The 16,909-nt window shown below is 33.6% G+C and overlaps 1 protein-coding gene across 1 annotated transcript; it reads right to left on the bottom strand.

Annotated features, from left to right (window-relative positions):
* Positions 1–15,280: 15,280 nt before the first annotated feature.
* Positions 15,281–16,562, bottom strand: LOC123924330. Its single transcript, XM_045977186.1, has 3 exons — positions 16,467–16,562; positions 15,940–16,290; positions 15,281–15,838 (listed from the first exon to the last, which is right to left on the bottom strand). The coding sequence occupies exons 1-3, from the start codon at positions 16,539–16,541 to the stop codon at positions 15,590–15,592; spliced, it is 675 nt and encodes a 224-aa protein (XP_045833142.1). The 5' UTR covers positions 16,542–16,562; the 3' UTR covers positions 15,281–15,589.
* Positions 16,563–16,909: the final 347 nt, after the last annotated feature.

Genomic DNA, 16,909 nt, shown 5'->3' with positions numbered 1-16,909 from the left:
AACATGTTATAAATTCTTATAAACAGCCATTCCAAACATATATGGTATCAAGGAACGTTAATCATCCCTTCCAAACATCCAAATACCTCTAACAATCAAAATCATGCCAATTTCTTGGGTTTTAAGTAACTTTCATAAACTTTTTCAACATGATCCAAACACATACATATTTATCATGAAATCAAGCTAGTGATTAACACATACAAAGTGATGATGAAGAACATCATACTCACATACAAAAGCTTATCAAAAGTCTAAAAGAAATTGAGTGGGAGAGTTCGGGAACGGAGACATAGACAATCTCCCCCCTCCTTGTCACTCAAGAATCATGAATTCTAATCTCTTACCTTAAGCAAAGATGATGATCCAAGCCTTCTCTTGCTCAAGCTTTCTCTCTTGATCAACCCCTAGCCCTTGTTCTATGGTTTTGCTCTTGCTCTTACTCACTCAAAGTTCAAAGAAAATGAATTGTGAAACTATTCATGTGTTTGACTTGTTACTTATACTACTTTCCATGGTCATGAACCAAGCCCAATTGGCTTAGGCCCATTGCCTCTCACGCCCATAAGCCCAAAACAATGGTTCTCGCGTCTAATAACTTACGTTCGGCTAAATAATTATTCGTCGCTCACTAAAATAATAAAAGCCAATTAATAAATAAAATGACCTTTAATAAAATACACGAGTACGAAAAATGGGTCGTTACAATCCTACCCCCCTTAAAAGAATTTCGCCCTCGAAATTACCTAGAAACAGATCAGGATACGAATCTCTCATCTTGCTTTCCAACTCCCACGTTGCATTCTCACCAGCCGGTCCTCCCCACACGACTTTCACGGATGCAATCTCTTTGTTTCTCAACCTCTTCACTTCTCTCCCTTCGATTCTCAAAGGCACAGTCTCGATGGTCAAGTCATCCCTCACTTGAACATCGTCCGATTCAATCACGTGTGTCGGATCAGACACATACTTGCGCAACTGTGATACATGGAAAACATCGTGCAAATTCGCCAATGATGGCGGTAATGCAATCCTATACGCCACTTTCCCAACTCGCTTCAAAATCTCAAACGGTCCAATAAACCTCGACGTCAACTTCCTTGACTTCAACGCACGTCCTACTCCAGTAGTCGATGTAACTCGTAGGAATACATGATCCCCCTCTTGGAATTCAATGTCCTTCCTCCTCTTATCATGATAACTCTTCTGTCGACTCTGAGACGCTTTCATCTTCTCACGAATCATCCGAATCTTCTCTGTTGTTTCTTGTACAATCTCTGGTCCAAGAATTGCACCTTCTCCAGTTTCATACCAACACAGAGGTGTCCTACACCTTCTCCCATACAAAGCCTCAAACGGTGCCATTCCGATACTAGAATGGTAACTGTTGTTGTATGTAAACTCTACCAACGGCAAACAAGAATCCCAATTCACATTTTGCTCCAAAACGCAAGCTCTCAACAAATCCTCTAAGGATTGTATCGTCCTCTCTGACTGACCATCTGTTTGAGGATGATAAGCTGAACTCAACCTCAACTTCGTTCCTAAAGCTTCTTGCAAGCTTTCCCAAAATCTAGAAGTAAATCTCGGATCTCTATCCGAAATAATACTTGTTGGAATACCATGTAGCTTCACAATCTGCTCCACATAAATCTCGGCCAACTTAGGCACCAAAGTACCTTTCCTAATAGCAATGAAGTGAGCACACTTCGTCAGACGATCTACCACTACCCAAATCACCTCGTTACTTTTCTTGGTCTTCGGTAAACCTCCCACAAAATCCATTGCAATGCTATCCCATTTCCATTCGGGTATAAACATTGGTTGCAACAAACCAAACGGCTTCTGATGTTCAATCTTCGATTTCTGACAAGTTAAGCATGAATAAACAAATTCAGAAATTTGCCTCTTCATTCCCGGCCACCAAAATAACTTCCTCAAATCCTGATACATCTTGGTTACTCCAGGATGAATACTCAAACCACTTCTGTGACCTTCTTCCATGATCATTCTTTTCAATTCGGGTACATCCGGTACACAAACTCTTCCGTGAAATCTCATGACTCCACTTTCATCAATCTTGATATTGGTCTCCTTGCCTTCATTGATGAGTACCATCTTCTCCATCAATCTCTTATCCGATTTCTGACGTTCTTTAATATCCTCGAGAAAAGGATTCGTCAACTTTAACATTCCAAGCTTCACACTTGAAGAAGTAACCTCACACACAAGACTCAAGTCTCGGAATTCTTCAATCAACTCCAACTCTCTCATCATCAATGATGACATATGCAAAGTTTTCCTACTTAATGCATCGGCCACCACATTGGCTTTTCCGGGGTGATAACTTAATTCAAAATCGTAGTCCTTTAAGAATTCGAGCCATCTTCGTTGCCTCATATTCAACTCCTTCTGGTCGAATAAGTACTTCAGACTCTTGTGATCACTAAACACTTCAAACCTCGATCCATACAAGTAGTGTCTCCACACTTTCAAAGCAAACACCACTGCGGCTAACTCCAAATCATGCGTTGGATAGTTCCTCTCGTGAACCTTCAGTTGCCTTGAAGCATATGCTACCACATTACCCCCTTGCATAAGCACTCCACCAAGTCCTAACTTCGAAGCATCGCAATACACGACGAACGACTCTTTGGCATCAGGTAAAATCAACACGGGTGCAGTAGTCAATCTTCTTTTGAGCTCTTGGAAACTCTTCTCACAAATACCATCCCAAACAAACGCTTGATCTTTCCTCGTCAACTTGGTTAACGGCAAAGCCAACTTCGAAAAACCTTCGATGAATCTTCTATAATAACCGGCTAAACCAAGGAAACTTCTGATCTCTGAAACAGATTCCGGCGTTCCCCACTGTGACACAGCGTCAACCTTCGCAGGATCTACCGCGATTCCTCCACTTGAAATTATATGCCCTAGGAAACTCACCTCTTTCATCCAAAATTCACACTTCGACAACTTGGCATACAACTTCTTCTCCTTCAAGATTTGTAAAACAATCCTCAAGTGCTCTTCGTGCTCTTCTTCGGATTTTGAGTAAATCAAAATGTCGTCAATGAACACCACCACGAATCTATCCAAAAATGAATGGAAAATTCGGTTCATATACTCCATGAAAACTCCAGGTGCATTGGTCACACCAAACGGCATAACTGAATACTCGTAGTGCCCATACCTCGTCCTAAACGCAGTCTTAGGTATGTCTTCCGTCTTCACTCTAATCTGATGGTATCCAGATCTCAAATCGATCTTACTAAACACACAAGCTCCAACTAGTTGATCCATCAAATCATCTATCCTCGGAAGTGGATATTTATTCTTGATCGTCACTTTGTTCAACTGACGATAGTCTATACATAATCTCATGCTTCCATCTTTCTTCTTCACAAGCAATACCGGCGCTCCCCAAGGCGAAACACTCGGCCGAACAAACTTCTTCTCAAGCAGCTCTTCAAGTTGCTTCTTCAACTCATTCAACTCTGACGCTGACATTCGATACGGCGCCATCGATATCGGGCTAGTTCCAGGTACTAGGTCGATAGAAAACTCTACCTCTCGCTTTGGAGGCACGTCAGATATATCATCCGGAAACACATCTGGGAATTCACAAACGATCGGTAACTCTTCTATCTTAACTCCTCCTTCGAGTTTTAATGATGTAAACATCATGAACATCTCGGCATGTTCTTTCAACGCTTCCGATACTTCCTTCCCGCTCATCAAATGCAAGTTCTCCTCCGGCTTCGGAAAAACAACGGCCTTCTCACGACAGTTGATATGAATTCGGTTGAAGATTAACCAATTCATACCAAAAATCACATCCATACCACTAAGTGGAATACACACTAAATCCATACCAAAGTGCCTATCAAAAATGGTTACGGGGCAATTACGACATACTTGTCGAGTAATCACTGAACCATTAGCAGGAGTTTCTATTTCCATCCTACCCGTCATATCCGTTAAAGGAATACTAAGACGCTTCGCACAATCCAAAGAAATAAAAGAATGTGTCGCTCCCGTATCTATAATCGCAATTAAATGAGTGTCATAGATGAAACACGTACCTCTAATGAGATTGTCCTCAAGGCTAGCATCCTCTCCACTCAAAGCAAACACCTTGCCCATCACCTTCTTGGGCTTCTTACAAGTTATACTCTTGTGGCCCTCCTCACCACAGTTGAAACAAAAGACTCTTGTCCTACACACTTCGGCTTTGTGGCCTAACTTCCCACAATTCAAACACTTGTCCAATTTCTTCTGGCAATCATACGACATATGACCCCGCTCTCCACATTTGTAACAACTTCCATTCACTGGCTTCTTACCACCACTTGTATTACCCCTACCGCGGTTATCATAAGGTTTCCCGCGCTCTTGTCCTTTCCCTTTTCGGTCGTTCACAGCTTTATAGTAGTTCACCTTAGCTCTACCATCTTCATCACAAATCCTACTCTTGTTCACAAGGGTCGCAAAATCCCTTATCTGTGAAAATCCAATCATATGCTTAATGTCCGGGCGTAAGCCACTCTCAAACTTCACACACTTGTCGTCCTCCGCTTCCAAAGTGTTGTAATGCGGACTAAACGCACACAAAGTCTCGAACTTGACGGCATAGTCAGCCACCGTCATATTCCCCTGTTTCAGTTCCATGAATTCCACCACTTTCTTGTTCTTCACGTCCACAGGAAAATACTTAACCAAAAATTCTCTTTTAAACATTGCCCATGGTATAGCCATACCACCGAGTCCTAGCCTCAACTTGGCATTCTTCCACCACACATTCGCTTCCTCACGCAACACATATGTCCCAAGGGTTGTCTTCCCTTCCTCGGAACAATCCATTGCTTCAAAAATTATTTCAAGTTCCTCCAGCCACTTGTAAGCTCCATCCGGGTTGTAACCTCCGGTAAATGTTGGCGGTTTCTGCTTCATGAACCTTTCCAACCTCATCTCTACCTCTCTTCCAGGTTGATGATCTCTAACCACTATGTTGGTGAGTGCGGCCAAAGCCTCCGCAATCTGGGCATTCGTTCTCGCAGCAGCCATGATTCCTGAACGAATCACAACTAGACGTTAGAAAGTACTAACAGTGTTCCCTACACATGCTCATACGGGGAAAAGAAAAGTCCTAGTTGGTTCACACGAACCGACCTGCTCTGATACCACTATTGTAACACCCTAACCCGTACTACCCTTAAAAACGTAATTTTAAAAACTTTTTAACAAGTGTAAAGGCAGAGTGCCACGCGGTAATTAAAACACAATGCATACACACAGAGCGTCATGAAATTTAACATGAAAAGCAACAGCGGATTCAATCAAACCAAGCATGCATATATATACATATATATATATACATAAGCCATATTCATCCCTAAGGATGTCACTTATACAAGAACTAGCATATCAAAAGGTAACACCGATATACGATGAAATCCAAGCGTAATCCCCGACTCGATGTTACATTACCAGAGCATTTACTATTTACAAACTCTAATCAGAAGCTAGTACTAGGAGGAGTAATCTATGCTAAGTCTCCTCACCAAAAGGTATTTCAACGTCCGGCTAAAACAGCAGTCTAAACGTCGGCACAGTCCTCAGCCTGAATATCTGAACCCCCAAAGGTCCAGCAAATAACACAAAGCAGAGAGTTAGAAAACATAATCGCATATCATACGAGTATAAGAAAGGTCTTACACTTTCGAACTACATCATACATATTCTAACTCATGTCCAAAACGTCGTATTAAACAGTTATCAAGTAATAAAGTTTAACACAGTTCAACCAGATAATGTCACATACCATTTATCAAATATATGCGCATTTACCCTAATGTATCTAATGCCAATCATTCTATGTCATGTCATCCCTAGACACGACTAATGCATGTGGTACCAATTGCCTTTTACCCCTTATGGATAAGTTAAACAGTTTTACATCTTGCCGGATTGTTCGGAACTTACCAAACCTTCATATCCCTCATGGATAAGTTAAACAGTTTTATATCCTGCTGGATAGCAGCTCTAGATCTTATGGATTCATCTAATCCGATCCTCGGCTTCCTTATGGACTCAAAAATCCATTTAAATCTATTGGAACCCAAGTTTCCAATTTCAACATATATATACATGAATGCATGTATGTTTGCACATATCATCAATATGATATTTCTAGCTCGAAGCTACTCATTATGAATGCGGAAACACAATTCAAACACATTCACTTAACATTACAAATTAATGCCAAATCTTCACATTGCTCACTTTAAGCTACAACTTATTGCATATACGTTTATCAATCATATAACGATTACCAATAAGCATTAACAGTATCAACATGTATCAACAATCATGTAAGGATACCCTTAAACCATGTTACAAGTGCCTAATCACACTTACAAACATTAACAAAAGTTGCAGGTTCAGTACTGTTCGCTAAGCGAATCCGTAGCGAACAGGTAGCGAACTTATTCGCTAAGCGAAGCTCAGTTCGCTGTAGCGAACTACATCAGAGGATTACAGGTGCATGGCGAACAGGTAGCGAGCTTGTAGCGAGCATGTTCGCTGTAGCGAACTCCTGTTCGCTCAGCGAACTACACCAGAAAGAAAATCTGTTCTTGAGTTATCTAAGGCGGTTTAACCTCAAATCAACTCAAAAATTCATCCAAACATGTTATAAATTCTTATAAACAGCCATTCCAAACATATATGGTATCAAGGAACGTTAATCATCCCTTCCAAACATCCAAATACCTCTAACAATCAAAATCATGCCAATTTCTTGGGTTTTAAGTAACTTTCATAAACTAATTCAACATGATCCAAACACATACATATTTATCATGAAATCAAGCTAGTGATTAACACATACAAAGTGATGATGAAGAACATCATACTCACATACAAAAGCTTATCAAAAGTCTAAAAGAAATTGAGTGGGAGAGTTCGGGAACGGAGACATAGACAATCTCCCCCCTCCTTGTCACTCAAGAATCATGAATTCTAATCTCTTACCTTAAGCAAAGATGATGATCCAAGCCTTCTCTTGCTCAAGCTTTCTCTCTTGATCAAACCCTAGCCCTTGTTCTATGGTTTTGCTCTTGCTCTTACTCACTCAAAGTTCAAAGAAAATGAATTGTGAAACTATTCATGTGTTTGACTTGTTACTTATACTACTTTCCATGGTCATGAACCAAGCCCAATTGGCTTAGGCCCATTGCCTCTCACGCCCATAAGCCCAAAACAATGGTTCTCGCGTCTAATAACTTACGTTCGGCTAAATAATTATTCGTCGCTCACTAAAATAATAAAAGCCAATTAATAAATAAAATGACCTTTAATAAAATACACGAGTACGAAAAATGGGTCGTTACAATTATGGTGGAAGCTGTTTTGGAATCAAATCTTTTAAGGAACCTATTGTTGAAACTGATATTTTGCCATTTCACAGTCGTAGTATAATACCACATGAAACTGTGTTTTTTTACATTCTATTGACTACTGAAAGTGTGAAGAACAAAAATTTGGTATTGTCAATTAAATTAAATTTCTTATTGTTTTTATATTTCGTATCAATTTACTTTTATATATTTATTTCATATTTAATAAGTTTAATTATAATATATATTAACTCTTTTCCTTATTGTTTTTAAGATTTTACCTATGGACTTTGCAAGTTTCTTGATGGATAAAAATTTCAAATTTATTACCATATGCGGCAATTATCCCCACAAAGAACATATGAGGGTTGTTCATTCTACCAATCCCGTCACAACAAAATTGGGAAATACCTGGAAAGACCTATGTCAAGAAATTCCTTTCAAAGCTGGTGATACAATTCGTTTTAAGTTTGCGATTAACGATCCACACGATCGATGCCACATGTGGAAGCTACCAGAAATTACCAATGCATGATCTTTGTTATTTGCTATGTTCTATTGGTTCTCTTTATCAATTAAAAGCACTACTTATTTGCCAAATTTTCGTTGAATTTGGCAATCAAATAATTTGTGTATTTTTTTTCTTCTTTACTTTCTTTTATTATGATGTTTTGTATTATCATTTTTAATTAATGGAATTATTATCTATGAAGTCTTTTACGTTAAATTTGTATTTTTCTATGATATATTACCTTCGTAAGTAACACATATTGTTTCTATGGTTTATATTTCCTTATTTCTTCAAAATTTTAATTAAATTTTTATCTTTTTCTTTTAATATTTCTCCTATATTATCAATCTTAAGAATTTAAACAGTATCAATATATTCCATTGAGCCTATAAATTACTCTAATATAAATTAGGAGAAATATAATAATTTTACGTTAAATTAAACTCAAAAACAGCCTATGAATTAAGCTTACGTTATATTTTGGCGCCAAATAATATGATAATTATATTCGATTAAATATCAAATTATTACTAAATAAATCAAAAAGTATTACATGTAGTACAAAGACAGATTCTTTAATAAAATACTCATTATTTTTTATCTATAAATACATTCATTTAACAAAGCTTTACTTACTTTTGTTCATTCATAATCAATGGCATCAAAATGGCCTCCAATAATTCATGGAAGTCCTCTGGCAATGTTTGAAGCAGTCCATCTTCCTAATGAGGTTTGAAAAAATATTTTTCTTTCTTTTTGTATATTGCATACTATAAAACTTAATATTAGTCACTCACTTGCAGACTTTCGGAGAATTAGATCCTTTTTTTATTAGAAAATATTTTAAGCAATTGGGTGCTCAATGGAAATTGTATGATGGAGATGGAATTCCTCACCAAGTAGAGTTCAATATGTCAATTACCAAACCACTAATAACATATGGTTGGCCAAGAATTAGAAATTATTATAAATGGAATGGAAATCAAAGCCTTACATTTCACTACTATGGTCAAGATACTTTTCTTATGATCGTTTGTGAGTTTGAACAAAATGAGTGCCCATCTTCTTTTCCTCAATATCATAGTTTGAGTACAAATCTTGATGATTATCGTTCTTTCCTACTTGTGATAAAAGAATCTCATCTGAATTCTTCTAAATTGGTTAGTTCATAAATTATATTCTTTTAAGTATTATATCATTTAATAGTCATGGTTTGTCAGTACATATATACTAACAAATCAATTTTGTCAATCTTTAGGTTCTACCTCATGATTTTGGATACCACCTATCATTATCAGATTATAGAGAATTCATCCTATGCGGTCCTCATCATGAAAATGTCACATGCAAATTGACAAAAAATGATGAAAATGGTGTTGAGTTTACCTTTACAAAAGGATGGAAAAAATGGTGTAAACTCAATAACATTGTTGAAGGAAATATATTAGATTTTAATTGTAATGCATTTATGTATACAAATATTATTATCGTCAATAATATGTAATTTATTATGGCATATATCCTTATTCAGTATTTCTAAGATGTTATGAATATATTTATGAAAAATATTTGGTTTTTTTAAATACTATTATTGTTGAGTTTATTAATTTTCTAAAATGTAATGCATTATATGTTTAATTAAAATTTAACTAATATATATCATTGGTATAAAATTAATTTATAAAAAATTCAATAAAATGGCGGTACATCATATGTAGTAATTAAAAAATATGTGTCTGACAATTATATATACTACATAAATTTTTAGAATGACCTTATATTTGACATCTTTATTATGTAATGAAAATATGATTCCCATATTCGTGGGAGTAATAAAAATTTTAGGAACTACATCTCCGTGTAGGGGTGCTCAAATCCAAATCAATGCAAACAAAAACCAAAAATTGATCCCAAACCGAACCAAATCACATACATATATTTTAATATTTATTTATCTTTTTATTAGTATATATATATATATTGCATTAACCTCTCTTTTTTTATTTTAAATTTTGTTAATACTATATGATAGTTTAATTTATTCTTTATTTTTTTTAATTTTTATAATTTTCAAATATAATTGGTAATTGTCATTCCAAAATATTAATCTTGAATATATTATATGTTATATTTTGTTGTCAAACTTGATATTTATTTTGCCAAAAATGTCAAACTATTACTTTTTAGCGATTTTTATAATATTTATATTTATTAAAAAAAATTACAATTTATAATTTGGATATCCAAAAACCGATCCAAATTACACCACCTAATATTGGATCGGATTTTTTTATTTGTCATCCAAAACCGAACCAAACCGCAAATGAATTTATTTTTTTATCGGATGAGTTTTTGCCTCAAAACCGAATCGCTAACACCCATATCTCCGTGTCTTTTCAAGAAGGATTTACTTTAAATGCACCGACGGTGTAAAATTATTTTACACCGTCCATAAATACCAATAATGTTTTCCACCGCATAACCCCACTTCAGCCAAGTTTCTTGATACCAACTAATAATCCGTCCCAAAATATAAACAAAAGGAGATCAACAAAAGTAAATATATCTGGTATAAATTTAAAAGAAAATACATCAAGTGTTATTGACAAATTTTTGCTTATATTTTGAGACGGAGGGAGTATTATTCAACATTTAATATTTATATGACCAAATAAACATTCCAAGAATTGTGGTCCTAATTAATTGAAAACGACATATATATTCGTGTATTGAGTATTATACCACATGAACAGTCACAAAATCTTTCTAAAGAGTTCTTTATTGCTTATACCACATCACAAACCGTTGTCTTTTCCCAACAAAAGGAATACTTTCCATATTCTTCTTTAACTTTATGAGATAAAAGCCAAAAAGCACTTTCCTTTTCAACATTTAACTATCATAACGCAAGAACCTTCTCCCCAGCCATTAGATCCGTCAAAACCTTATTCCCTATCAAACCAAAACCGTTCAGATTCAAATGGCATCTTCTTCAAAATGGTAATCAATTTGTACTTTCTCAAGTTTGAATCCTTTGTTCCTTTTATGTATTTGATCATGCATGCTTAATAACGTTTTTAAATCATCATGTTTTCCAGTTTATTATTTAAATTGATAAACTACTAAATTCATACAAATTAAGACTTCCATTGGTCATTGTTCTTAAGTTTTACGAAAATCGTAGCATATATGTGATATATAAGTTGAAATATTAAACCCCTGATTCTTTTGTAAGATAAATTGTTCAATTTGAATATATCTGAATATTTTACTAATAGGTGTTTATTTGAATTGTTTTTCCATCACCAAATTTACTGCTTTATAGACTGACTTTTAATCTATTTTTTTTTTTTGTAATTTTTGCTATTTTTTAGCACTACACCAAGAAATCCAAATGAAAGAATAAGCACTTTCGAAAGTGTTATTTATCCGACGGAGGTACGCCAGTCGTTAATTACTTATATTATCTATTGTAGATACTATTATTTTCGTATATTTTTATATGTTATACAAAAAATTTACCCCCCACATTATTAGGAATGATTCTGTCACTGATGATTATCAGACATTAATTTTTATGTTATATGAATCAATTTGTTTGTCAAGTTTTAAAATATATAATGTTTTTCAATATTAGGGACCAATTGACATTCCAATTAGTTTCTTCAATGATTGGAAATACGAATTGAACAAACAAAAGGAAAAGGAAGGGACAATTAGCAGTAATTCTGAATCAGTTAAGATTTATCTTAGTTTGAATGAAGATATTTGCTTCATGTTCTATGGCCAAGTTGTGGCTAAGAAGTTTGGTTTTCAGCACCCTACCAGAGTGCTTTTCGATTATAAAATCCATCGTAATGAATTCGCAATGACATACATTGAGACGATGGAGATTCCTGATAGGCCGACAACATTTGAAACAATTATCAGTCCTTTTCAGGTAAACCATGCCATTATATGCACTTTGATTTCAGTAACACATTCACATTATGCAGATTGTCTAATCATGGATTTTAACTTTAATTTCAGACAAAAATCTTAATTTCAACTGAGTTTCATGAACTTTGGAAAAGAGAGATTCATCGACTAAAGTATGGTAGGATTGTAGCAGGTCATCATTGGGCACATGTAACATTTGAAAAGGATGATACCAATTTCTATATGAATGGCAACAATGTTTCCGAAGTTTTTGGACTTGAAAAACCAATAAAGGTTCTTCTTGACTACAAAATTAAAAACAATGATTTTCATATGGCCTTTATAAGTGTGGTTGAGGATGCAGCACCTCAAGTCATGGTAATGCTTTTCATTGATCTTGCATTTCAAATTATCAATATTTCAGATAAAAAATAATGGTCTGTTACGAATATATATTTTTTCAGGAAGAAGCGGAGGAAGAGGATAATGGAGAAGATCATGTTCAAGAAGAAGGTGAACAGGTCACAGTTACATGGTATACAACGGTGACAAAGGCTTTGGCTAATCTTTCAAAGAAACAAGTGATGGTAATATTTCATACCATTGAAATTCTTTAATACTTAATTCGATTTACATTTCAAATGTGATGCCATTGAGACATTTTACCTGTTTGCACAATAAATAATAATATGTTTATATACCCTGAGATATATACTTTGATTGCGAACTATTCTATTTGTTTTTTGGATTCATACGATTTAGGCTTATCGTGCCTTCATTATTGCTTATTTTTTAACCTATGAAAAATATGGAGTTTAATCATATAGATTTAAGTTCAAAGTCAGTAAATGTGATAATTTTTGTATTATTATTGCAGCATTTTCCAAATCCAATTTCCAGAGGTGTCCTTGCCAATGTGAACAAGATTCAGCTAATATCGGATGACACACTTTTTGAAGCTGAGTGCCAAATTTATACTTCAGAAAGATCGCTGAAAACTGGCAAATATGAGAAGCACATTGGTAAAGGATGGTATGATTACGTTCGCCTTCACAGACCAAGGGCTGGAGATACTTTGAGGTTTGTCTTTTTTCCAGAAACAGATGAGCTTAATGTGAGGATTATACGTCGGAATATGCATCACAACTAGGACCGGTAATCTTTGTTGCTCTGCGACTTTATTCCAAAAGCCTATTTATTATCATATGATATCTTTTGTGTTGATCATGTTGAATCTGAACTTCTAATTATTTACCTAATGTATATGTGTACTAAGACTTAGTCAGAACAAATGTCATCTACTATAATATGTGTAAGCTGAATGTTGAACTTCATATCCTTTGCTTTGTAATATTACAACTATTATATTTTGCCGGAGTTTTATTTAAAGTTATTTTAGTCTGAATTACAGTAGATCATATGTAATGGATTATCAAGCTGAAATCTTGACAATATTCCCATCTATAATTTATGATAATTTTGTTTTGCAATTGACAGAAATATCATATTTCTCAAAAACCATATCAATATTCCCAAATTGTTAATTGGGGTATTGCGTAGATAATCCTACCCATTTAAATCATCCAGAAGTTAATTCCTGATATAGATACTGGTATTACTGATATAGATTAATATGATTATAGCTATATTAAACATGTAAAATCTGATAATCATGTAGTTACAAAAGTTTTCATAAGATAATGGAATATTTTTTGCAGATAAAAATTTAAAATTACCTGATCTACATCAACAAAACTTTGAATGATTCACATGAAATTTGTTTGGAAACATCTGGAATTTTGTTTGCCTTCAAATGGAAACTGTTTGCTAAATCACCTTAGTCAAACCTAGCCGTATTGTTATGTTGAAACGAAACAAATTGGATGTGGGTTTAGAAGGTTGGATATAGAGTTTGTCATGGGCCAACTTTGTCTTTGGCCCAAATTTATGGCTCAAATTGATGAAGCCTTTTATTGTATTATAATATATTATTTGTGTGACAATCAAATTGTATCAAAAAAATTCCCTCCAATTATTCAATCAACTCCTAAAAAATTGTTTTTCCCCGTACATCTACCCGATTTATGTTTGATTCATCTACCCAATTATGTTTGATTTTTGTTTCTTCAAACAAAATCTTATGTTTGTTTTTTATTATTTTTTTCCTTTATACGATTTTATCTATTAAACACCATAATTTTGGTTGTAGATATTCAGAGAGTTATACTTTTTTCCGTATCTAAATATGTACAAAAGCTAGGAATTTAATATTAATTTCTATAGCTTATATGAAGTTAAATTTCAATATATCAACCGCGCATATAAGGGTCCTCGCGATTCGATTTAGATCGATTTTTAAGTAAAATCTCATCCGATCCAAAATGAAATTTATTTGCAATTTAGTTCGGTTTTCAATAACAAATAAAGAAATCCGATCCAATCCAACATTATGCTATTTAATTTGGATCGGTTTTTGGATATTCACATTATAAATTGTGATTTTTTTTAATAAATATAAATATTAAGGTTGCAAATGAATAGTAATTTTTTTTGGATATCCACATTATAAATTGGAATTTTTTTAACAAATAATAGTTTTAAATTTTTGAGAAAATAAATATTAAGCTTGATGTAATATATAATATAATGAAAATTTAAATTTTAGAATGACAATAAGCAATTATTTTCGAAATGAATCCGAAATCCAATCAGATCCAGTGGTTTTCACAATAGAATATCCAAACATATCCAAAAAACTTCGATTTTTTGCAGTTTTCAGTTATTTTGGATCATTTTTCAGTTATTATTTAGATTTGTTTCGATTTTAGCACCCCTAACCACATATACTTTGATTGGCCAATAAATATAAATTAGTACGAATTAACCTCAAATGAGAAACTTCCATTTATTTACCATGATGAACATTCATTCTTAATGATTATTTGAGAAAATGGACAAACTTATAAACGCAAAATATATGCGCTTATATCCATAATTTCATTTCAATTAACAAAAATGATAGTTCGTTTCAACTATTTTTAACTACCTTCAATATTAATTAAAATGAATTTGAAAGTTCATAACTCAATTCATAACTACATTGAATTTTTTTACAGATACATTCAACATCATAACTGAAAAGCTATTTTATCCTTTTTGCGAATTCAATAGCATTATCCGATGATTACTTATACAATAAATAGCCAAACATCACGTCAAAGGCAACATCCTCATTATTACAAATATATAATAACTATCGATATTGGTTTAAGGAAATCACATATTTTCTAATGTTATTTATATTTTTTATTTTTATGTTTTTTTATGTTTTAATAAACAATTCATCTAATTTTTTCAACTTTGAGCTTGGCATATTTATTTGATATAACTAAACACCCACTTTAAAATTTGTATACAGGTACTCATATTATTTAATTTAAATATACTAACATTAAAAAAAACCAGGAAACAGTTTCATTGATTAACAATCATAAACTACAATCAACATCAACAACGAAAATAAAGGATAAACATCAACCCTACACATAATTACCACAAAGTCAAACCAAATTACACTTAGATAACCTACATTTTACTCTGCAGCCAACACCTTCAATCATTAAAATCTTCTTAACCTAAAATAGCAAACATTAATACCAAATTAACTTAAATACCATAATCAAAAGCCTACATCAAATCATATTTGCAAGCTCCCTTTTTTCAACAACAAGCAGCATCCAACATAATCAACTTTCTCACCTCAAATTTTAAAAACACGCACAACATTATTACCACAGTTAACAAGCGAAAAATTAAAGCATAGTTGATCACCAGCACGAAACCCATTTTTGCGACAAAAACCAAACCAACCGGGACCTAAGGCTGTCATCCAAAAAGGATTGTCTTGCTTTGCAACTTGCATTTCAGTCTTTGTTCCATTGTCACAACAAGCAGTTATCACATTCAAGTTTGAGTTTCTGACATAAATCTCAAAAGCATTCCATATGCTCTGTTTTACAATTAAAAACATCATCAGTAAATATTCAAAACAACTATCATCATATCAATGTTTGAAACTCATGAAAATTACATCTATTATAAAATACTCACCAGGTACGGATTGCTGATATTATCACGCGTAAGTTCAACTTGAAACCTCACAGAATTACCACGACTAACAGATCGGCTGTGATAATCTGGAATTTGATCTTCACTTTCAAATCTTCTTGAAGCCATAATACCAAAAAGTCCTTGACCATGATAGGCGAATTCGATCACTTCATTCTGATGTAAATCAAACACATCCCTCATATCTTTCCATCCATCTGTAACAAGAGGATGGACTTCATCTTTGTTGTATGTAACAACATGATGTTCAAATCGATAATCCATTATTTTCCACTGTGAAGGAAGTTCATCTCCAAATTGACGAATGAAATTTGGATCGACCTCTCCAAATTTCTATTTCAATTTTCAACAATAAATGCATATTTATCAACAAGATTGTGTTCGAAAAATTATCAACAGATCAATTCAAAACATAATTTCAGTTTTAACATATATGAAAAGATTATGTTCAAAATTTATGAACAAATCAAATCACAAGTTCATGAAAAAAACCCAAAAATTCGTATTACCTGCTTTGCAAAGAAGATGGTTGTAAAGCTTCCAAGAGGTTTGACATCGATGTAATCACAATAGTATGTCTCCATTAAATTTTGCAAGAACACAAGCCCAATAGAAACTATTTGGTGAGCAAAGCCTGTGAACCGAACTATGTTAATCTCAACTCAATAGTATTTTAAGCTTTTACATCAAAAAGAATCAATTAAAATACAAATATAATATTAGATTACATTATCCAAAATCTTATCCTACCCAACTACCACTATTTGTTATATCAAGCTCAAAATAATTGATACTTTCTCCTTCCCAATTTTATTGACACAGTTGACAATTGTTGATTGTAAATACATATTAATTTTAGCAATTTTAAAACTAATAGATAAAAAAAATATTACTATCAAACATGTTTAGTTCGTGTATCATATACATATTAATATAAGAATGTAACTTTTAT

This window comes from Trifolium pratense, linkage group LG4, assembly GCF_020283565.1.
Source record: "Trifolium pratense cultivar HEN17-A07 linkage group LG4, ARS_RC_1.1, whole genome shotgun sequence".
NCBI classification, from domain to species: Eukaryota; Viridiplantae; Streptophyta; class Magnoliopsida; order Fabales; family Fabaceae; genus Trifolium; species Trifolium pratense.
The sequence above is the reverse complement of the archived record's forward strand: the minus strand, read 5'-3'. Positions and strand labels throughout refer to the sequence as shown.

Excerpts from the sequence above, each read along its gene's own strand:
- LOC123924330 (XM_045977186.1), bottom strand. The coding sequence starts at position 16,541 with ATGGAGACATACTATTGTGATTACATCGATGTCAAACCTCTTGGAAGC. Across the intron at positions 16,291-16,466 it reads CCATCTTCTTTGCAAAGCAG|AAATTTGGAGAGGTCGATCC; the intron begins GTAATACGAATT and ends AAATTGAAATAG. Across the intron at positions 15,839-15,939 it reads ATATCAGCAATCCGTACCTG|AGCATATGGAATGCTTTTGA; the intron begins GTGAGTATTTTA and ends ATTGTAAAACAG.